We start from the raw sequence: 24698 nt of genomic DNA, 5'->3' as shown, positions 1-24698 counted from the left end.
ATTATATATAGGAGAAGTTTTTTTAAACAAAAATAAACAGTGAGTAATTTTTTTTCTCCACTTCAAAATTTAGCTGGCTTTAAACAACATTCCAAATAAATACAGAGAGGCTGGTGATCCCATTATAACAAATTGTGAAAAAAATGAGAGCTGCAGGAAAACTAAGAGTTCCTTCTCCACTCTTTCTTGACCTCCTGACCTCACCTGTAATATTTATCGCTGTTTTTGTAACTGGCCTTGATTGTTTTCCCTGCTGCCCCTCATTCAACCATTTCCCCCTAAATCCTCTCTGCCTTTACTCACCCCTCCATCTGGCCCACTTCACTCTCCCCTTGTCCTTCTTCATCAACCCACCTGTTTTCTTCAGCCACCCACAGTGTTTTTGTTATCCCTTCCACTTTGCCACATGTCACCATCGCCACCAGTCATTACTGGTGCTGTCGCCGTGGCACCTCCTGTCCGTCAGCGCTGATGTCACTGTATTTCCCAGATCCTGGCAGCGTACAAAGCCCTGATGGAGCGCCTGCTGAGCATGCTGGGCGCTCACAATGCCACACAGAAGTCCAAGGAGATTATAGAGCTGGAGACCCAACTGGCCAATGTGAGCTGAAAGAGCACAGCCTTTTGCACACGTGCAATCATGCATGGTGGTGCTTGTGCATATGCTTTGTTTAACCATGTGTTTCTTTCAACAGATAACTGTGTCGGAGTACGATGACCAAAGGAAAGACATCAGCACAATGTACAACCGAATCACCCTTAGGCAGCTGCAGCGCATCGCACCTAGCGTGAGCGCACCACACACACACGCACACATGCACGCACGCATGGAAACACACACACTCACACACACACACACACACACACACACACACACACACAGACAAGGCATTTATATAACATACTGCAGGAAAAACGTATTTGTCTCCTGTTTTTCTTTTTTTCCTTTTTTGTCATGAAACTTTTTCAGATCAGCTTTGTTTTTTAATCAAAGATAGCATGAGTACATACGAAATGCAGTTCTCAAATGAGGATTTTATTAATTTTGAGAAAAAAAGCTACTCAAACCAACCAAGCCTTATGGTTTAAGGCACAATAGCCCTATTGGGTTATCGTCATCTGATATTTAAATTATAGTGTATATCTGAATAAACAATAAAACAAAAAGGTTTTTCAGATGGGGAATCATTTTTCACAGCACTGTACGCATACAGATGTTTTTGACAAAAACTTACGTAATGGATTAAAATTTGAGTTCCAGCAGAGCATTTTGGGCAGTGATGTTAGTGTGTGTGGCTAAGAAACAATGAAACAGTGAACACACAGAAAGAGAGACGCCTTAGAAGCTCTCAAAAGCTGAAGCAGGGAAGCAGATTGAGATGCAGATTGAAAGAAAATGTTCAAGAAACAGAGAAAAATGAGGACACATTGGGGGGTATTCACAGAAATAGAGAGAAGTAGGAGGAAAGGAACAGGAGGTAAAGGTTAGGAGGAAAACAGCGGGAGAGGAAGGAGGAGGAGTCTCTTGAGGTGTCTCTCCTTGCTTGGAAAGGATGGATGAAAGTTGACTTGGAAGAAATGGAAACTGGGCAAAAGATACAGAGCTGATCTTAAGGAGATCAGCAAACAACAGCTGCAATAAAAACTTTGCAAAGGCTTAACTCAAGTGTCAATAAAGGGGGTGTGAGAGAGCGTGACTGTTGTGTAGCAGATTGGATGATGTTTCTTAAAGGCAATTTGTCGCAGCAATTTATTCGGAATGAATTACTAGTTCCTCGCTGCTGCCTCATTAACTGGCCAGGTTGGTCTTCTCAGTAGCGAGTCTGCAGCAGACTGATACGCTAACTCTCCTGTGTATTGTATATGTATATTGTAAAACGGAGTTACATTAAAAGCAGTGTTGGGGGACACTTCAAAGGTGGCGAGTAATGGCTGTGAATGCTTTGAAAATAGGGGGAAGAGTTCAGGGTTTTTTTTCCCTCATCTTACAAAAGCTGAGTGACAGCTTGAGGCAGCAAGTAGAGCAAGAAGGGATAGTATTTTATGCTATTTTAAAAAACTACATCGCTGTCGCTGGCATCTTGTAAAGAACAAAGATAATCTGGGAGAACACAATGATGCAAAAATATCCTGGAAGTAGAAAGCGGTCATGCCTGTTATGTTACATCTTTAAACAGAAAGAACTGGATAAAAAATAAAATAAAACCAAAGCTCTCAATGGGAAAATGCCTGGTTAGCAGTAAAGGGGGCATTGTGGCAAAACATCGTTGACATTTTTACCTCACTTTGAACACATCGTGTTGAGGTTTTCTGAAGCAGAGCAGATTAAGATCAGCTGTTGATAATCACCAATCAGAATGTGGCCGATTTCTGTTTTTTTTGGAAAGCTTTGTTTTACAATACCAATTTTACATGATTCTGATTTATCAGCAACTGTCTTCTGACCACTTCAACCTCAGACGCTGTGAGCTTTCAAAGGTGCCATGCGCCGTTATTAATTATGCATATTAGGAGCAGAGTGGATGTAATGTTGCATATGCGGGAGCGCACTAGCTCCAAAATAGGGTTCAACCTTTTTAAAAACAAAAGCACAACAATTAACTTTCATTAGCTTCTCAGATGAGCAATTAGCACAGTTAGTAAGGATATTATGAAAACCCCAGACTCCATGTGCATGTGAAGAACCAGAATCTGCTTTGTTGTGTTTGAAGCTTTGAACAGGTTTTGAAATGCTGACATCACACAGACATAAAGTGTAAATATAGTTTAGAGGAATTAAAATGTACAGCCACCACTTAATGACCGGTTTGACCGCAGTGTTTTACATGACTGTAAATAAATGCAGCCAGTAAGGTCTTTAATGAAAGTCGCTTTTTTTTTTTTAGGGAAAGTAAGACTTTTGGGTTTTCTTCCACAGCTTCACTGGAAGCGATTGTTGGACCGAATTTTCCACGACAACTTCTCTGAAGACGAAGAGATCGTAGTGCTTGCCACTGATTACATACAGAAAGTCTCTGACATCATCAAGAACACTTCAAAGAGGTGAGGAAAGTTAAAGAAGTCCTAAGTGTGGAGCCAGGGTGGGGGAGAGTACGATGATGGTAGGGAAGTGTATGGAAAAATTGATTTCATTAGACTCATTCAATTTAAAGTCGGGTTGTTTTATATGTGTGTGTGTGTGTGGGTGTGTGTGTGTGTGGGCTGCCTGTGGTTGAGGCCTGTCACTGGCGTTTGGAGCACAACACCAGTCACCAGATGTATAGATTAGCTTTTTAGTGCTGCTGTGCATGTATTTGTGTATATATTCGTGTTTGGAGAGAGTCACTGTTGGGTGAACTTCCAGTTCTACTGCAGCTGATTATTATTGATCTGCACCCACACCTTCCACACCTCCTGCAGTCCCAGACAGAGGCACATGAACAGACCCCCGTGCATGTACACACTTTCACCTCCTTCTTCTTCTTGACAGACTTCAGGGGAGGCCTTAGAGGGCTGCTGCACGTCAGGGTGTGTGTTTCAGCCAGTGACAGCTCGCCGATAGTCACTCTGCTCCACACATACACACAATGGCTCTCAGCCCCCATGCATGGCTGACTGGCTGCATGACTGGCGGGTGGATTTCTTGCTTGTCATTTCTGTCTGAGGCAGGATGCATGTCCGTGTAACAACATAACCGCTTTAGACATTTTGGTAATTTCATGAATGGCCGGTTCATGACGCTACCGTCTCATTTAGTCCTGCCATTCCTTCACCTCCTCTCAATGATTCGACCATACCTCCAAATGTTTTATCCTGCAACTTCTGATTGATTTTATGCAAATCTGGGGCTGGATAACATATTGATTGCTTATACACAAGATATATAATCAATTTACCAGAAACATTTCCACTTAAAGTCATGGTATGAAATTGCAAATTGACAAAAGTCAGACTATGGTTGGAGATGACTGATGGCTTTTGTTGGTGGAAGCTAAACTAATCAGCTAATGCAGTAATAGATTACCTTATCAGAGTGATCAATGGAAAAAGTTCTTTGTTGAGCTGTGGGCTCTCAGTGGTTTTCTGAGGATGAAATACCCCAAACTGGTGCCAAGGATTGTTTGTTTGGTTTCTGTTCTTGCCCACTAATCAGTCGCATTTTCACACTCAGCAGTGCTTTAAAAATTAACATAAAATTCTGAAAACTCACCCAACAAGTCAAGGTTGTGAATTGTCTTACTGTCCAGTTCATTCTAATGTGATTGTTGCTTTAAAAAAAATGTGTGTTTTGGAATATGTTTTTGTAATTAAAGACAAAAACTGTATAGTTAGGACAAATAATTGTAAGAGCAGTCTGAGATTTAAAAATAAAAAGGATAATAGGCAAACTGTATCAAATATTTATGCTTTGTGAGTTAAGAATTGGACAATGGATAATGAAGTAAACAATATTAATTTTGAAGATTGCTGACACCAATTGCAGGCATGGGTCTCTTACCTGACATGGGTTTTAAAAAGCGAGAACTGTCCCCTAAATCTTCCTGCTAAGGTGGCAGAGACACAGGTCACTGGACATTTAGCCATTCTTCACCTGCACCAGGAACCATAACTCAGATTTCTGCAGTGATCATTCATCTGCACTTTGATACCTGGAATGAGCAGATCTATTTCAAAAAGGTCAGCGTGGTTATCATTGCGTTTTGAAATGTCAGCTGACTAATTTGCCTAATCTTTGCAGATAACAAAGACCAGCAGAAACCTTTGGTGTCTGAAAAGGTTTCCAAACGATTTTGTCACAAGCAGCTTGAGTCTTTTGCTCACGATCAACTTCCTTCTTGCTCAACATATGAACTTGTAGGGAAATTAATAAACACAGATTAATATTCACTGTTAATAAAATGTGCTGTTTCACCAATATTTTTGCTTTGCTGTGTGTTTTGGATCTCTTTATGCTTTCTGAAGAAAGAATCTGATTGCTTCTTGTCCTTGACTATGTAACCTCTGAGCTCATTTGATCTGGTCCCTCTCTGGCCTCGTTTACACTGAGCTAGAGTTTAGATCAGGCCTAACCTGTCCGAACCCAATCTGATCTGACTACTTAGCTTTAATTATAGATCCAAGCTCAAGGTAAACCAGGCATATTATATTAATTACAACAGTTTGTTTAGAGCATAACTTGAGTAAACAGTGTAACTTCTGGTGTTTTTAGCTTTTGTTTTACATCTTCCAACTCCATCTTGTCACTTGATGTAACTGCAGGGCGAGTCAAGTGCAAATTATCTGGGATGTGTGACTGATAGGAGCGGAGCAGGGCGGAGCTGTGTGCGCATTAATGTGCAGTGCACAGCACTCGCTATAGTCTAATGAACTTCTGCACTGTACTTACTTCACCTAATCACCTATTTAGACTGAAGTCAATTAACACGACATAAACACTGGTGTGTTTATGTTTGGTCTTCTCTTTGCTGGATTTTTATAGGTTTAAACTCTTCACTGAACTGGTTCTCAGTGAAACTGTAACATTTTTGTTGTGATCCAGTCGCTTGTTTGCACATCTCCAGTGACCGGAGTCTCTGACATCGGCACTTTTTGAAACCAGGACTTTTTGGGAACTCTCCCCATGGAGGGATGAAGTTCCCTGCAGGTGTGAAAGGGCACACAGGTGATGCAGATACTGAACAGACCTGTGAGGTAAAGCAGGATTGTCGCCAGATGCTAAAATAACAGCGCCAGATAGTGGCCTGGCATGACATTGGATTTAAGGGTTCTTAGTCTCATCTACAGTGATGTAGAGCCATGTAATTCTGGAACATTTCCCCAATCGACATCAGAAAATACCAGCAGTTTCCAGACGGCGTTCTTGTGTAAACAAAGCCTCTGTCTCCCAAATCCCCTTATAGCTGGAGTTGTCTGTGAAACATAGAGAGACAGCAGTGGAAAACATTGCTGTCTGAGCCCTTTTTAGGAAACTGAATGCCTTCTTGGAAAGCAGAAGTTGTCCTCACCTCTGGGGCAGCTGGAGTAAAAGGTTCACCCTGCTAGGCTGAGCTGGAGAGCAGGAACGTCTCCATTTAAGTCAAATTTAATGGGGAAAGAAAATGGTGGTTTCACAGTAAAAATACAAGAATTCGGGCTAAAAGCTCCATTTACTTTGCACAAATAATCTTGACGCAGGCAGTACACAATAGTCTGGAATAATCAAAATAAAGACAAAGCCTTTTCCTGCATAATAACAGCACTCTCATAAGAAGGCTGAGTAATTTCATCTGTGGATGACTTGAACATTGACTGTAAGTTCTGTGGAAGATGGCTGTCTTAATGACATCATGTGCACTTGACATACATTAGCTGCTCTGTTTCATCCTAATATGAGAATTTTCATTTCATGAGGCAACTAGCTGCTTCTTTAAATGCATCCTGGAAAGAAGTGCCTTTAAAAAGCAACATGAGTATTTGTCAGAAGCTTGTTTTTTAGTCTTGTTTTCAGAGATTTGTTTTTTTTTATATGGTTACACCAGCTTCTCCAGGCACATTTTCTTTAGAGCACAGTGGTTGCACGTAAAAGAAAAAAAAAAATTCAGTAAGAAAGAAACTTATTTACAAATGTAATAAAGTTAGTCTGTTTGCACAGATTCTCTGTCAATCTTTTGTACCTGCTGTTTGCTTTAATTATGACTGCTCTAGTGCAGGCCAGCTGACAGCCTGGCCTGTTCCCAGGACAAGATAATCTTAAATGAACCCCATCCACTGTATTCTGCAATTTGTGGAAAATTAACTAATATTTACCATTTCAAGACGTGATTGACACTGCATTCTGTCTCCCTGTTTTTTTTCTCGGGTAAACCAAGATACGTGCAAATACTGTCATACATAGAGATGTTACACAGAAATTACTCATTAATATTGCATAGAGGAAGAGTAGCGAATGCTGCAAGTCAGTGACTGGTTGCGGTCTACTGGGTTTCCTTGGAAACTTTTTAAGCTACTTTGAAGAATTAATTTAGCATACTGTACTATTTGATAACTAGAATCAATCTGACTGTATGACTGAATCGAAATTGGGGTTGTTTTTTTTGTTTGTTGTTGTTAAATGCTTTGAGAAAGCATTTTTTGTGAGCTGGTTTCATATAAAGAAACTGATTGATGAGGTATTTACCCTCCAAAAAACAGTTTTTGTTTTTTTCTAAGGCAAATTTGATGTTATCTTGATGATGTGATTTCTACTTAATTTTCTTTTTCTTTAGTTTGCTCTCCTTTTTGTCAATTATGCGCATGTTATCTTAAAATTTAGTTGTTTTTTTGGTTGTTTTGCCCAGTTATTACAAGATAATCCACTTTGCTTAGTGCGGTACCATTCCTGCTTTCACATCCATTAGGCTTGTTTAGCTGCTCTAGGTCTGGTACCATGTTGTTTACCGATGCTGCCTCTCAGCTGTCCAACCATACATCCCTCTTGATGGCTTTTGTAATGAGTTCTTCTCTATATTTCAATCATCCCTCTCTACCTGTCATTTGTTTTCTCCACGAGTGTCTAACTGACGGTATGCTTTTTCCATTTTATCACTCAGTCAGCGTTTGGCAGAAATGGGTTCCGGTTTAGAGATACAAGCACTTTGTGCTCAAAGGATCATCATGCATCACCTTGGAAAACTTGACTCTCCCCAGCCTTAGTTGCATAAATTGATCACTGGTAAACTGAAGTGTGTTTGGTAGTTTTTTCCTCTCTTCCTGTGCCTGTCTGGTTGGTGAAACTCTACAGAAGCTTCAGTTGGTTCCTAGTTGAGGTTTGTTTCCTAGAGCAGAGTGCGAGCTTTGATTAAACTTGGCCATTTGGGAACATCAAGCTACAGTGGTGAAAGAAACATCGGCTGAACCAGAACTCTGTCAGTGTACACATTGTTCAGTATGATAAGTAGCTCGCTTTGCCAAAACTTCTCACAGATATAAAATGCAAGTTGAAGGTACAGTCAGTTGTTAAAATATCAAAACCATGTCAAATTAATATTTAAAAATTCCCAAACTTCAGCACTAAGCATTATGAAGTGGCTGTATTGTATAATAACGCAGACATTGCTACCTTATACATTTCAATAAACCTAACCAAATCTCCAGTCATTTCTACTCTTTAAAAGTTTTGAATTTGAGAGTATAACTGAGTCAAATTAATTTCACAATTTGTAAAAACATGCACTGAATATGTTCCAAACCCTGCTTGTTGTTTACCCTTACTCATATTAGTTAATGTTGCTGTCCTGTGGTTTTAAGTGCCATTGTGTTCCTCCATGTCTTGTCAGGGTTGCCACGATGTTGCACTTTTACTTTCCCAGTATTAATAATTTACTCTAGTAGGACCTTACCCTCTTTCTGACTTCTCCTCAGTCCTCCTGACTCAAAGTTTTCCCCCCCTCTCTCTTATCCTCTTCAAACTTTTTCTCCAATCATCTGCTCCTCCCGTTGTGCCCATCTGTCTTTCTTCCTTCCAAACGTCTCTCGGCATCTGTCACAACTCTGTCTGATAAAATCGTTTTCCTTTCAGTTCTTTTTCATTTCCCAAGCAAACTCTCCTTTCACTCTATCTACGCTTCATCTCTGCCACTCCTGCAAATCTTCATTTTCTCTCTCAGCTTCTTGTAACAATTAATATTTTCTTACACCTCATCCCCGGTGAACTCCAGGACTGGTTTTTTTACCTGGTTCTGACTCCTAAAAGATAAACTGTTGGAATTTTAGACAGACTGGGAGAATAGAATTGGTATGTTTTTTTATATTTTGTCTTATTTGTGTTATTTAGGACCTTAAATAATAACCTAATTAAACAAACTCAATATCCTCACAACAAAAGTACATTTTTTATTTTGTCTGTTTTTTTTCTTTTTATAAAACGTTAGAAAACTTCATAAGAGATGCATCCACGTTGCCTTCTTATTGCAACTATATGAGGAGTTTGTTCTTGAAAGTTTTGATTCCTTTAAATTAATGTAGAGCAATGTTGAACATATGAAAGTTCGCAAAGATGGTTAGCATTGATCTTTTTTTTAATATGAGAAGGACAAGTCTGACATTTTGCTGCTGAGGGGAACCAGTGATAAAATGCAGCTTGTGCAAGTCAAACAAAGATACTCTAGAATAGATACTTCATTCACCTCTTAAATTGTTGCACTACATTATTAGTAAAAAAAAATACATTCATCAGACTGCAGAGCACAGAGCCAATGTTTTATCAGATTGTTCCATTTCTTTCTCCCATTTGCTTTACTGATCCTGGAAAAATAAAACTCTTTGAGGAAGGTTTACGCGACATCTTGGTGCCAACACTGAAACTCCTAAGCCTCAAATGTAGTGTCTTTCTTGCTCTTTCTTTAAAACATTTGTAACACTCCCCACTGAGCAGTACGGCATGGGTCGGTGTGGTCCAGTTTGCTGCCATTGTGAAAGCGACCCATACAACCAGTCCGTACCGCACCATTCCTGGGCCCCTGCCTGTTGTAGGACAACGGTACAGTACAATTAATGCAGCGCTACTTGGGTCACACAAAGTCTTTTGACTGGGGGACAGAAAAACTTCACTGCTTGACCCCACAGCTCCAGGGTCATGAGTGGATCACGTCACACTCTGCTTTAACCTCACCGCTCCAGTGAGAGTCTAACTGGCTGTGGAAATGCTTTCTTGGGGATGCGGACCATAAAGTAGTGTACTGAACCTCACTGACCCATGCTGTACTGCTCGGTGGAAGCGAGGCATCTCAGTGTTGCATTTTCTCTCTAAGCTGTTGTCCAGGTGAACAGCTGCACCTTTCCTCTTAACGGAGGGTATTATGTATTTTCCAGGCATATGGTACACAATGAAGTAACTATATTACCATCAGTTGTTATGAGAATGTTGTATGCATCAAAAATTACTTGAAAGAAATCTGATTTCACATCATAGCCTTGTCTGATGCTTTATAAATGGACCTCTGTCTCTTTAAGGAGCTCCTACTCTTTCCAACACTACATCTTCAGTGCATTATCACAACAGAGCTTCTCCAATCTGTTCATTAATGCGGTTTATAACTGTTCTTGAGAGCTCAGCAGACGTGCAGTTTCACTAGATGGTCCCTAAATACTGCTGCCACTAGTCTGGAGGAGCCGAGTGTGGGGATCACATGACAGGGGTGCTGTGTGGGGTGAAAGTTCAACTGGAGACTGAAGCTCCAAGGAGTAGCTTTGTGGAAATATGCAGCTTTTTTCCACAAAGCGCTGCCAAGGATTTATGCAGCCCTGAATGGTTGTTAGGGGAGATTAAAGGATTTCTCAAACATGCATGGAGGAATCAAAACAACACTTAAGTATGTTTTTGAGGAAATAACATTGCAGCATGACTTAAAGCTTTAAAAAATTGATTTTTCATCATACCCGCCCTTTAAGATGAAAAGAAAATGGGGTTATGATCCTTCTTCTAACACGACAAGCTTGCTTTTTTTTCCACCTTCAAGATGAGGTGATCGTATTTTCATTGTGACACAAAGCACTCCACTAGTTCGGTACTCAGCAATGACAAAGCCCACAGCTCCAGGGTCATCAGTATGTTCAGTAAATGACCAGACTGTACGAGCTTTAATGATCCTCTGGAGCGAGGCATCGCCCTCTATGATGCACAACCTGTCCGTTTTGAACACAGAAGCCTTTCTGTCAGGTAGTGAATAAGGTGTAGAAGCATCCACCTGTATTTTCCGGCTAAATTGTGTCATAAGCACCGGGGAAATCAAAGAACATGATCCCCACAGTGCTCCCTAAAGAAGGTGGATGATAGCATCTTGAAGAACTGCCCCATGGCAAAAAAGCAAACTGCGGTGCGTCCTGAGAGCAGCCGACTTGCTTTCCAAGGTGCAGAATTTGAACTGGGCCAGGACTCTTCATGGCTCAGCCGTGACGCACGCTTTATGCTGTGTCCTCATGGAACAATTGTCTCTCTTTGTCTCTGTCAGTGCCTGAGTTTGAGTTCTTGAAGTTAGCTGCTGTGAAGTCATCAGAATTAGGTCCCTTAATGCTTGGGTGACGGATGTCTTCTGAGCTGTTTTTAATTGATTCAATCACTCCCAGGACTCATTGATATTTTCAACAAACTCAGTGATATGACATCTTTCTACTACAGGTGACAAAATGCATTTTTGACAATAACCTCACAGAGATTCACTTCAGAAAATCCTAACCAACCAGCATTTTCTGGGCCGCAATTTGTGTTGAACTAAAGCAGAAAATGACTAAAATAAGTGCAACACAGCATTTCTGACTTTCTTTCTTTAGATGTAGAAAACATCATAATTTTCATTTTGAAGCTCTTGGTTAAATGAAGATTATTTTAAACCTGAGTCTGTGGGGGATATGAATAATTTTAAACTGTAAATCCCGATGGATAGGGTTACTAAAGCAGTATGTGACTATATTCTTAATTCATTACTTGTTGCATGTTCGCCTTTTGTTTCAGATCGCTTCCTGCCTTTTTTAAAGCTTTTTATCATCCTCTCCATCGTTACAACACAAATTCTTAATTTTTCTCCCCCACTCCATCATCCTCATGCTTTCAGATTGATAAAATTCCTGTCATATAAGTCTACTGACAATAGCTGTAACCCCTTGATGTCTCCCCTTCATCCATCCATCACTTTTTCTCCTCTTCTTTCTCCCTCTCGTGTGTGTGTGTGTATATATGTGTGTTGTTCCTCTCGCGGTTGTGAATGCAGCCAATCCATTAGTCAGATGAGCGGACCTCCAATGAGGGGGAAAGCATAATGACAACACCAGCGCCTCCTCCGCTTTCAGCTCCCTCCCTCGCCACTACCGTCTGTTCTCCCCATCACTCATGAGTGCGTATGTATGCGAGTGTGAGGATCCAGCGTGTGTGTGGGTCTGTCTGTTTGGGCCTTGCAATCTGAAGCCTAGCAGGGGGAGTCTGTTCGCTGTGTGTTTACTTAGGTGAGTTTGAGTGCACTGTGTGAGTGTTCATGACTAATCCAGAGATGTAAAACAGCAGCAATTGAGGGTTCACTCCCTGCTGGGCCCATCAAGTATTTTCTGAGAAAGCTTTTCCCCAAACAGTAGATTTTATGTTGCGGTGGCTGTCAGCTGTCATAGTTGGATTCCCAGCAGGGCCTCCTGAGCTGGAAACACATGCCGTTCAGCTACCGTAAGGTATTATGTATAAAAGTCTTACTAAAAGCCTTTTTCTGTCTGCGTAGAGTTTGGGTGGACAGCCTGGGAATTAGCATATATCTCTAATTACTCTAATTTAACACTCGGAAAGATCAAACTCAGAAAGTTGCCCCCTAAGTGTCCATCTAAAATGAAAGCGTAGCTGGACTGAAGTTTGGAATAGAGGAGACCCTCCCTCCTCCATTACCTGCATGGTCATTACCTGCAGTAATGTGTTAATGTAGTGCAAAGGGACAGTGTCTTTTCATCTCCTTAACTAGCTCCATTAAAACCCATTCAGCTAATGAGCCTTCACTCAGTTCTGTGGTAATTAAAGCCTATACTGCTTAAACTGTGCAGCTCTCTGACAGACACTTTCATTCCCCTCTGCTGTGGCTCCTTATTCTCTGAACAAAATCTGCTCTAAGACAGTTTCAGTTTGTGCACCATGCAAGATTTCTAGCAGCAAAAGAAGATGCAGTAAACGCGTCTTTTAAAATGATAGATTTTTGTAACGTAAAAAAGTAGGCTGATGAATAATTTCACAACTTTTTATACATTCAACTATTTTGAAAGAAATTATATTTACATATTAAAAAGCTTTAGACAATCGTTCTGCATAAATATGCAAACTCCTAAATTGCTGGTGTCCAAAGATTTTGCACAGTAGGCCAAAATCTGAGAGCTTAGTTTTCAGGGTCATTTTTTTTCCCAATTAAGAGCAAAATAATTTTGTTGTTCTTTCCGTTTTACCTGCTCAGCAATAAATAAAACATGGAATAATTATCAAAAAAAAATTATCTGAAAAAGAGTCTTAAAATAAGATGAACACTTTAGAAAAAATGTCTAATGTTTTCTCTTTGTTTGGCCTAAAATATGTTTAGTCTATTCCCAGAGTCATGCAATCACCTAGTACTAGCGCAATGAACTTATAAATCTTGACGTGGTGAAGATAAGTAGCTGAAGGTAAAATTTAACATCAGATTTTGAACATGTCATGGTTTTTGGTGGCAGGACGGATGTTCTGAGTACTTTAGAAACTGTTTATCTACTTGGGTTGTCTAACATAACCACCTCTCAGGTTTACAGAGAATGACGATGTTGCTTGTGCGTCAGATTTACGGGTGTACCAGAAACACATAAATGCAAAGGTTCCACTTCGTACTTTTGTATGTACAAAAAAAAAGTGACTAATTGTGTTAAAATCTTTGACATGCTAAAATCTATGTAAGTAATGAATCAAAATGGATGCTTTAAGGTCCCGACCCTAAACCAAGTATGAATAATTTACACAAAACATGCTTACTTTGCTACTTTGTGCATGCATCATGAATTGTACTTGATTATTAAATAACAAGCCACAGAATTATTCTTTCACGTCTGCACGATAACGGTAGGCAACAGAAAGCTGCTAAATCTGTAGACAAACATCTAAGAAGAAGCACAACAAGTTTCAGATTTTTAAAAGCTGTTTTCAACTCTGTGGCTTTAATGGGGTGTATAGGTTATAAAATGGTCTGGAAAGTTACATCATCCAGCAGCAAAAGCACTTTAACTGTGTATTTTGACCAATCTTGATCTCAGAGAGAGAAACTGCATTAAGCTACAAAACGATTGAGTTTTTTATTTTACTGACACATACTGCAAAGCTTATGATGGAGAAATTTCAAACAGTTTTACCTCTTTATGATGAGCAGCTGTACTCATTAGCCCTGTTTGCATTGCTAACTCTAACATCACCCCCATATTTATATTCTAGACATCTACATCTTGTGTCAGTCTTCCGACAGACTGCCAAGTTTTTCTGATCCTGCACTCTTCATGGTACATCCACGAGAGAAATATTCTGCATTAGTTACCCTCATGCTTCCTCTGAAGCTCTGTGTTGCTGCTATGGAGCTCCAGTTGTCTGTAAGAGTCCCACACAACTTCCACTGCTCTCAATGTCTGCAACCAGCACAGGCTGTAAGAGACGCCTGTCTGGCGTTTTCTCCCTTTTAACACCAAAATATCTCCGAAGCACAAGAGAACTGAAGAGTTCTCTCCCTAATAGCACACCGTTTCCAACCGTTTCCAAAATAGACTCTGGCCATAACAAGAACCTTTTAATCGTTTTGTAGAATCAATGAAATCCATCTACTCATATTTGAAGCATCAGTTGACATGCAATGCATGTAATGTATCCATATGTTTTATTGTTTTGGTGTGCAGAGTAAAATAACTCAAAATATGCCCTGCATCAACAACACAATCATGGCGTTGGGGTTGGTGAATTGGTCGGTGGCCTCAACTCGCACTCAGTCTAAGATTGATGTCAGCATTGTCTCTGATAACAATATTGAATCCGACTGGCCGCGCTCCACAAGAAGCAGAATACAGGTTGCGTGTGAGCCACACAGAACATTTTCCCTTGCTTATGTCACATTTGCAACAAGTATTTCTTCCTTTCAATTTGGTGAGCGAGGCAGAAATCTAACAAAGCAAACCTGAGAGCTCCACAGTTATTCTTGTTTTGCCACCTGCTGCATCATATGCTGCTATCTTACAACGATCCCAATGTGGCAGTCGCAAAGAACATGAAAGGCCCACGAACACCAAGACAACTGCGTTCCTGTTTTACAGCCTTGAATAACAAACATCTATAAATTAAACAGTTTCGCGGGGTTGGTTTTAATCATAATTACCTCATTGTGGCGTGTCCCCAGACTGTCGTCACTTTTCTTCAGAGATGCTTCAAATAAAGCTGCTCGACCACCGGCCCCAGAAACGCATCGGATACATGTCTTAGTTTCACCATTATCATATAGATGACTTCCACATAAGTATGATGGCTTTACTTTACACACACACACACTCCTAAACCTACACCACTAGATATTCATACTGGGCATAGCTGCAGTAGAAAGAGCAAGTCAAACCAGTAACTGCGCTAATAAATATATTATCATCAGCTCATTGTCCTCAGCTGTTACGAGAAGTCCAGTCATTTACTAAACCACCCACTTCTCTCCGTCCTCCCTCCTCTTTCTTTGCCTGTTAATTAAATTGTCCTCACAATTCTGCTGTTGGACCTCAGGGTGCTGTTGCCAAGGCACTTTTGACTTAACATCTGTCATGCATAAGCAAAATTATTCATAGAAACAGCAACAACAACAAAAAAAACAACAACATGCCTGAAGTTTAGCATGCAGCTTCACAGTAGGAGCAGGGGGCGTTTGTCCCTGCGAGGCAGATTGGATGCACGGACCCAGTGGGAGCACGAGGACACACCAGCGCTGCATCGTCTGGGGGGCAGAAGACGCAGCTTGAATACGTACATGAATGATCCATTTTCTCTTCCTCTGCTTGACATTTTCCTCAGCCCTCTGCTGCCTCGCTCCTGTTAGTCCGTCTGGATCGGAGGGAGCTCTTAACTGCTGGACCCCGCTGATTTCTCACTGTCCAGCAGTGCTTCTCTGACTCTGCACATGAGAGAAGTAGTAAGAGGTTTGCTCAAGATACAGAATCCTGACTCAAAAACACGTGAATTAAATAAGTAATTAAATGAAGCTACACCTTATTTTAATTCCCGTATTTTCACAATTTATATGAAAAATAAGACAGGTATTGTAGTTGGCCAATGCTGTGAATTTAGCTGCAGATTTGTCAGTTTGGGCTTAAAGTAAACTAAAAGAAATATGCATCCTCAGGCAACACTATGAAGCTTTTCACATTTATAAGAGGATTTATCAAAATTATTTGCATTTAATCTGCCACCAAATAGGATTACTAAGGTAATGACATTGCCTCAGTTGAATAAAACTAACCTGTCTCACAACAGCCTAATTGCAACTCAAGTTCCATAGCTTCAAGGAAAATGTTAATGTGTAGTTTTTCTATATACAAACCTTTAAGTTTGATTAACAACAGGAATGAAGCTAAATCCCTCAGCTCTTGATGCGATGCAGTGGTGGAGCAGCAGTACTGTAAAAGACAGACTCATTAAGGATCGTCTGTAGGATAACATTGCTAAAATTAAAAATGAGTGATAGATGATTAACAAAGTCTGGATTTCAGAGGTATAATTCAGAAAAATCAGCACGACATTCCCTTGAAATAAAAATTTTGACTTGTGAAGATCTCATTTTCAATTGCTGTGCATAAAGTAGCACGGATAATTCCAAGTTTGCCTTTTTCCACATTTCAAAGTTTGTATATTTCATACTTTAAACTTTGTTTAATTTTGTAGCAACCATGAAGTATTTTCCAGCCCCTAGCAGTTTGTTGTTTTTTTTTTGCAGGATTTTCCTTCCAGCTTTCTTGTCCTGTTGAAGAAAATCATTTCAACAGCATAATGCTGCCATAATGGGCCTGGGGTGTTGAGGCTTCCAGGTTTTCTCCCACACATAGTATTTATCTGCGAGCTAAAAAGTCTGGTTTTGGAGGAATTTCGTCCACATGGTTTTCTCCATACATGACTTGCTGCAAAGTTTAATGGGGACTTCTTATGTCTTTCTTTCAACAATGCTTTTCTTCTTGCCACTCTTGCCTGATTTGTGAAGTGCACAACTAGATGTTGGTCTCACATGTCTTGCTAGGTTTGCTGTTTTGTTTTTATTTTTTAATGAACCAAGGCCTTCCAGATTTTCACAACTAGGGATATCAAACTCTGCTTTGAGCTTCTCCACAACTTTGTCTCTGACCTGTCAGGTGTGTTTCTTGGTTCTCTTGATGCTATTTGCTTAATAATGTTCTCTAAAAATACATCTGAAGTTTTTATACATCATTTGAGTCCCTTACCAATCAATAGAATAGGAGAGAAATATAATTTGTTGTCCAACAATTTATGTGCAACAGCAGCAGTTAAAGCAAATACTTAGACACAAACTGAACATAAAATGTAAAAAAAAAAAAAATGGAAAAAAACAGAATATGAAATAAAAATACTCTAGAGCAGTGTTTCTCAACTCTGGTCCTCAGCATACCCCTGCTCTGCATGTTTTAGATGTGCCTCTATTTCAGAACAGCTGATTCAAATGATTGCATGATCATCAAGTGCTGCAGAAGCCTGTTAATACAATTCAGATGTGTGGCAGAAGGGAAATACCTAAAAACATGCAGGACAGGGGGGCGGTGAGGACCAGGGTTGAGAAACACTGCTCTAGAGTAAGGTCAAAATAAATTACATCAATACTGTGTAGTTCTAAAAAACATAGTGTACTCCAGTCCTAAAGAACATGCAACTGAGTTGGTTAATTTCAAAATGTGCAAAACATGCATGTCTGTAAAATATAAATAACTGCATCAGCAGAGATGTGCAGACACCAGCAGAAATGTTATTCATATTGAGTAGAGTTGTACACATACCAGCATGGATGTAAACACTTATTGAGTTTTGTTGCGAGCAGCGATGCATCAAATGGAGTGTAGCAGTGTCAAATAAAGCAAACCTGGACTATGAAGCATGGTGATGGTAAAAAGTCCATCCAGCCATTTTCTCCTTCCAGATAATCTGGTTCAAGGGTTATGAGAGATGGACATATTCCCCGAAGTCACTGGGTAGGAAATGATCGACATTTCGATCCTGACATGTGTAGCTTACGATGTATGTCATGGGAAGTGGAAGTATTGTGTTAAAATAATGTTTCACTTAATCCTTTATTTTTGGTTTATTTCAAAAAACGGTTTTATTTCAAAAAACCCTTGACAGAAGAAACGTTGTGGCAAAAGACGAATAATGTATCTATTTTCTCCTCTTCAGGGTTCTGCATAACTACATGCTGTGGCGCATTGTGGCAGCGCTAAGTGAGCACCTGTCCACCGCCTTCCGAAGCACCATCCACGAGTTTTCTCGAGAGATCGACGGCACCGAACAGCAGCTGGAGCTGGGCCGGCTCTGCCTCACTCAGGCCAACAAGCACTTCGGCATGGCTCTGGGGGCGCTGTTTGTCAAGAAGCACTTCTCTTTAGAGAGCAAAGTCAAGGTTGGAATATATGCAGACACACGCCTCTCCGTCTGATGGCTTTCATTTAATCCTTTTTTTTTTAAATCACTTGTTTTCATGTGTCATAAAATACTCCACACTTTGGGTCACTTTTCTGACTAGAAAGACCATACACTTGGTTACACAAATGAAAGTTTTCAACAATTATTGTTCTAGAACCACTAAAATGTTCTTACTCTGCTGGCAGCTACTCTGGCTATTTTAAATTAATTTAAATCAATCTCTAAAAAACACTTAAACCAACATATTAAAAGGACTTTGCATAGGTTCCAAGTTTGCTACAATCACTCTAACATTATCAGAAGGACCCAGTGTGTTTCCTGTGTTTCTAGGGCAGTTCTTACCAAGCTGCGGTAAATATCATTTTTCACAATTTAACAGTGAACAAAAACACAATCAGCTTTGACAGCAGAAAATAACAAAACTTATAGAAACAAAGCTTTTGTCAAAACACATTCTAGCCTGCAGCTACGACAGCTCACACTGTGAAGTCTGAATACAAACATAACCATGCGCTCGCTTTCTGGTGAATAATAACTCTCTGTTTTACTTAGCGGTATTCCTGAATTCAAAATGTTCTGTAATAAAATGTCCACTCTGACCAGGTCCAGGTAAAACTGAAAGCATTTCTGAAATGGAAGTATTTAAATATCTTTCAGCAGCCCACATCATACCCTCAGTTAGATTGTTTCTAATAGAAAACTAAATCTCTTTTGGCTAATGTAGAAAAACATAGAAAAACAGAAACATATTTTTGCTTCAGCAAAATTGTTATGAACATCTATTTTCATTCTCCTCCTTTTGGAGGTCATCATTGTATTATCTTTATTTGAGTCTGCAGAGACGGTGTCCAGCAGAGTATTTTGGCACGGCTCAATGGCTCTGATGGCTGAACTGGGATGTTGAAATCCCACCAGCACTAATCTCAGGCATCTACCCTGTCTAGTTTTGTTTGCTGCTTTTTTCCACTTTGCTCTCTGCCTTGGTCAGTCCCAAACATTTGACATTTACTACTGTTTCACCTGAGTACTCCTCCATGTTTTTTTTTTTTTTTTTGTCTGTTGTCTGTTCTAGGTCATGGAGATATGGATCCCAACATGATTTCCAATCTCTATAACTCCATGTTCATTCTTTAAACCCCACCCTGTGTCTCCTTCGCCTCCTCCAATACAGCTACTCACATCATCACAGTAGTCTCTTATACAGCATTTCTGTTCTTCAATAACCTTTTAAATTTCTACCAAACTGAATTTTAAAGCATGAAGCATTTTGACTAAATAAGCCGTGGATGCTAATTAATTTTTCTGGATGGTATCTTAATTGAAAGTTAAATTCCTGAGCTCCTTACGTTCCAGTTAAGATCCTAATCAGATAACAAAACTAACTTTCAGAAGTGCTTCAAACTAATGAAGCCTTTTTGATTATTGCTAGGGATGAAAGCTTTTCATGATCAAGCATTTAGCAGCGGCTGCTTAACATCTCAAAACAACAATGGTTTTGAAGCTTGATGCGTGTAAATCTTGTGTTGTGTGGACGGGATGGAAAGGTTTGAGTGAACGAGCTGCATTTTTGTCACTGGCCATGCCAGCAGTGATTGATTCTTTGTTTAGCTTGCCTGTTGTTGTCATGACCACACAGGTAGCCGACCTCATTAAACATCACTCAGGTAGCCTACCTTAGGCCAGTGACATTGTGTGCAGCTTTCACTCATTTACAGATGCTGCTTACCTCAGCATGAACAAGAATTAATGAGCCTTCAGGAGCTGCAGCTGAACAACAGAAGGCTGCGCAAGACTGGCTTTCTTGCTAAGCTTGTTATGGTGATTGGCAAATGTAGAGACATCTCGTAGGAGTGGCATTTTAAAAAGCACACATCTAAATAGGTAAAGAAAGGTTAAACACAAAGCTACTTCACAGCATCTTTATCTTCAGAAGCAGAGATGCTAACACGTGTTAACATATTGTTTGTGCAGACACTCAGATTTTCTGGCAAAATTCATATTAGGCTCATTAAGTTGTGACCTGCTGATACAGACATTCTCTAATTTCTCTTTAAAAACTATTAGCAGATATGTTGAGTGGTCAGTCGTTTGTTATATTTAAAGCACAAGCTATCTTGCACTGTATAATAAAGAAATACATTTTTCTCTTACATCAAAGACAAAATCAATAAATTTTTGGATTGGAAATATTTTTTAATGTTAGCATGATTAGCACGATGAAAAATGCAGTCAGTGTTCATGCTATGGAAGTAAAAACAGCTCTGGATAAATTGAGAGACAATTGCACTGACCCCCATTGAAAACATCGTGGTCTTTCCACCAAATATTAATTCCTGAATTCTTCCTGAGTTAAAATTAGTATTGTTGTTTCTATGTGAATATTATCATGTCAAATTTTGTGCAAATAAATACAAAATTTTTGTTTGGAATTTCAGAAACATGCTGTCAGTAGAATAATTTTAATTTTACTTAAACATATACCTATAAAGAGAAAAATCAGATAAACTGATTATTTTAAGTGGCCTCTTAATTTTTTCCAGAGCTGTGTGTGTCACCAGGATTTGAATAAAAAATGCCACTGAAATTTTAATGTTGTGTATTTGTACTTATTCAGATTCTGGTGACTCATATTTTCTTCCATATAAAAAATGCTTATTAGTAAGCTGAAATATTCCAACCAACTGTGAGACAGAAACAAAACTATTATTTTACCAATTCTGAAATCCACCATCAGCTCTAAATGCTTTCTGAACTTTATTTTTTATTTTTATTTATTTTTTTATTATTTTTTTTTTTTTTACAAATTTGTAGTGAATAATTAACATTATTCATCCTAACCAAAGGGAGAGCATTGCTGAAAGGATCAATCAGGGTGAATGGGCAAATGAGCTACTATTACAAACCTCCACTGTTACCCAGTTTGGACAATTATAACTTAGATTGAAATGCTTCCAGTAATGGGCTCTTGATATTATCCGCCCATTACAAGTAATCTTTTTACCACCTTTAACTTGAATAACTGCTTCTCATAGTTTTACATCAACGGGTCACTAATCCAGACAGATCAAGGTAAAAGTTGATTAAGTCCACTCACTGAAGAAAATAAAAACCAAAAATAACCTGAAACACATTTTAATTCTAAATTTATTCACATCCCCTGGTGATATGAAAAAATATGAAGAGTGTTAATGAGCATATGTTGTTGATAAATTCAGATGAAAGTATTGGCTGGGAGTGAAACTGGGAGGTCCAATTACCCAACATCTTTACATTTGGTAATAAAACAAATAGCAGGAAAATGAGAGACGGTGATCTTGTGTTAATCCAGTGCTAATCTGTGCCTTTTATAAATATGGAGCCCTCTGTTTTAATTTGGGAGTATTAAACATGTCACAGAAAGCTTTAACTGTGTTTGGTCTCCAGGAGCCCACCTTCAATTCTTGATGAAACTGTATTTTTCTCTTCCTCAGGAAAGATGGTGTCTGATAGTTTTATTTTGTTTCGGACTCAGTGCTTCCGGTGCGTGCAATACAAACTAATAGAGCAAATCAAGTTTTTGTTTGACATTTTCCCATTGTCTCTCGCCCGAAACCTTCGCTGGAGATGAGCGCCAGCACTCCTCCCGACCCAACTAGGGACAAGGGTGTACAGAAAATGGATGGATGGATTTTCCCATTGTATTATATTTACCGAAGTTTGGCTTGCTTTAGTCGACTCATTTGATAGCAACGAGTTTTCTGAAAGCAGTCCATCTTACAGGTTCTGTAGCAAACAAAGCTCTGTATCAAGTTCATGTTTCGAGGAAGTGGTTGGCCGGTGGACTGTTGCACTTACTTTTTTTTTTTCTCAGCAGAATGCATTATGCAGACAGGACCAAAAGGAAAAGGCCTGGTATTTATTTATTAATGTGATTGGGCCAGCCTGGTGTTATTAGGCTAGTGGTGATGGGTTGGTCAGACCATGTCCGCCCTAATAGCATTTCGGCCCACCGGGAAAATGCCCAATACGCCAGATGGCCAGTCTGCCATCAGTACAGTTGCCTTTAGTAGAGCAGTAGTAGGGGAGAAGGAAACTGGACCAGCTATAAGGACCTTAAATGATTTTCAATGATATATAGCCAAGAATGTTTATTTGTATGACTTCCTTCAGCCTATACTTCAATCCTATTGATGTCCCTGCTTCCTGCTCTCCTACAAATGATTACTTTAATTATAAACTTACTGCTACTAACTAGCTCTATTTTCCCTCCAGGTACAGAAGCTGGTGGAGGACATAAAACATGCCCTGGATCTTCGGCTGCAGGAACTGGACTGGATGGATGAGGCCACCAAGGAGGCTGCCAGAGCAAAGGTTTGAATCCTAAACTGAACCTTGAAATCACAAACACGACTTCCTGTGAGATCCGATTAGTACTTGAAAAGGTTTTAATAACTTCTTTGTGATTCTTTTCTTTTGAACGAGTCTGACTGATTGCTTGGTAAGATAGAAATGTGATAGGATACATCAAGGGCTTGACATTGAGAAGTGAGGATTGCCTAATCCGGATCTCTCTGTGGTGCTGATTTAAGGTCTGCACTGCAAGATATCCTTTCTAATACTTTTACAATCTAAAGTTATAATCCTTTTACAGGGGCATGCTGAATATAAAGAGCTTCTCTGTAATCCTATTAGACTGGGTTTGCTTGATTAGTTGATGCGCACAAGAGAGCGGGTCAGAAACCAGGGACATATGTGGAATATTCAGTTGCTGCAAAGTGGATGTGGAATTTTGTTTGACCGATTTGTTTCTTTCTTTCTCCCATCTCGCAGCTCAAGCACATGATGGTGATGACGGGATACCCAGACTTCTTGCTCAAAGATGAACTCATTGATCAGGAATATGGGGTGAGTCATGGACCTCCTATTTCACTTTGGCCCATGCAGTCATCCAGTACCCACACATCATCCTTTCCAGTCATTCTTCCCTGCATCCAGCTCTCTCTCTTGAGCACTGGAAGGATTTATCTTCAGGTGGAACCGTCATGCATCATCGTGATTGAACTCAGTTAGAGAAAAATCCACCATCATTTACAGAATCGTGATGGGACCATTTATAATAAAGAAGCAGTTACAAGGATTGTTGATTCAGACAGGTCCAAATAAAACTCTTGTCAAACAATATGCTTATAAAGGACGGCTGACAAATAACTCAAAAGAAATAAAGGATTTTCATTAAAATTCTGCATCAAAGTGTTAAACATGAAAACTAGAATTAACAATTTCCTTGGGAGAGGCAAACTCAGAGTGGTTGGACACAGCAGCTACTTAAATATTTACACACCTGGATATTTTCTGATTTTTCACATTGCATTTTAAGGTTTGCAGTTGTGAAAATCATTTTTGCAAGACAGTGGACATTTTCTCAGAGATATAACAATTTGACATGGGAACACCATCTAGGTTTCCACTCAAAATATTAGCTAGAAGCAACAGTAGTGACCAATTACAGCACAGGGTATACTCGCTCTGCATAAGTAGTATTAATTGTTGCTGTGAAAGTGTAGTTTCGAGTCAACAAATGTTGATTTGAATGTGTAGATGTAAATCAAGTATACAGAGATTGCAGAACTTTTCTGAAAGCTAATTATGCTATAGGAATTGGTCCTGATGATGGAGTATAATAGCAAAAAGCATGGAAGCTTGTGGAAACATTAGCTACAGAACAATTGCATACAATCTCAGCTGTTTTAGTGTAATTATGTTCATATTTTACCTTCAACTTGTTATGAATAACTGCAACCTGCAGTGTCACATCCGGCTAACTCTGCAAAATGCTTTGATTTTCAAATTAATATCATGAATCTAACTTTACCTATAAACATTGTACTTCTTCTTGAGAATTAGCTCTACTAATTTTATTAACGACACATCAACACAAATCCGCTAAAGTTTCCATCCATTGGGGAAGATATTATTAGGGGAGAGAAACCTGAGTTTCTGCTGTTACTTTTCTGAGTAGTTTCCTCTCCAAAAATCCTGCAGCATGTTTTTAAGTAAGTTTATGCAAATAGAGTTCCCTCATGGGACTCAATCATTATCATAGCCCTTCAATTCGACATCTACATTTCAATTTGTGAGTTGGTGTGCACTGCCTACAACATCTGCAACAGGTTTTGAAATGTCTAAGTAAAAAAAAAAAAAAAACTGCTTCACTTTATCAATCCTCTCCAATTGAAGCAGGTAGAACAAGCTTGGAGAGATGCCTGTCCAAAGTGAAAAGGCAGATTCACAGTGAGATAGTGTCTAGCCTTACTGTTTTTTTTCCCCCAACATTCCTGCTGTGAGTTGTCATCAGTATTTATATTAGAATCAGTAAAGGGATCCAGATGCTACTAGACAGGGTTTTAAAAAATTCCCAATCAAAGAAAAAAAAGAGGCAGAGTTTGACATCGCAGGGCTAGCATTGCTAGAAATGTGGAGTAGAAATTCTGTGAAATTTTTCCTGTGTGTTGCTAAGTTTATTTGTGAATAGTTTCTGATGAAGCAAAGTTATTAGTATCTTATATCACAATTCAATTTTTTT

The 24698-nt window shown here is 39.4% G+C and overlaps 1 protein-coding gene across 1 annotated transcript in view; it reads left to right on the top strand.

The window, feature by feature from the left end:
• Window positions 1-24698, top strand: part of ecel1 (endothelin converting enzyme-like 1) — a 53050-nt gene that overhangs the window by 12327 nt on the left and 16025 nt on the right. The window contains exons 5-10 of the mRNA XM_007562568.2: window positions 491-601; window positions 696-788; window positions 2918-3042; window positions 17891-18113; window positions 22388-22486; window positions 22946-23020. Coding sequence (XP_007562630.1) covers window positions 491-601; window positions 696-788; window positions 2918-3042; window positions 17891-18113; window positions 22388-22486; window positions 22946-23020 — 726 coding nt within the window. The remainder of the gene's footprint in view (window positions 1-490; window positions 602-695; window positions 789-2917; window positions 3043-17890; window positions 18114-22387; window positions 22487-22945; window positions 23021-24698) is intronic.

The sequence above is a fragment of the Poecilia formosa genome, unplaced genomic scaffold, assembly GCF_000485575.1.
Source record: "Poecilia formosa unplaced genomic scaffold, Poecilia_formosa-5.1.2 Scaffold138, whole genome shotgun sequence".
NCBI lineage: Eukaryota > Metazoa > Chordata > Actinopteri > Cyprinodontiformes > Poeciliidae > Poecilia > Poecilia formosa.
The sequence above is the reverse complement of the archived record's forward strand: the minus strand, read 5'-3'. Positions and strand labels throughout refer to the sequence as shown.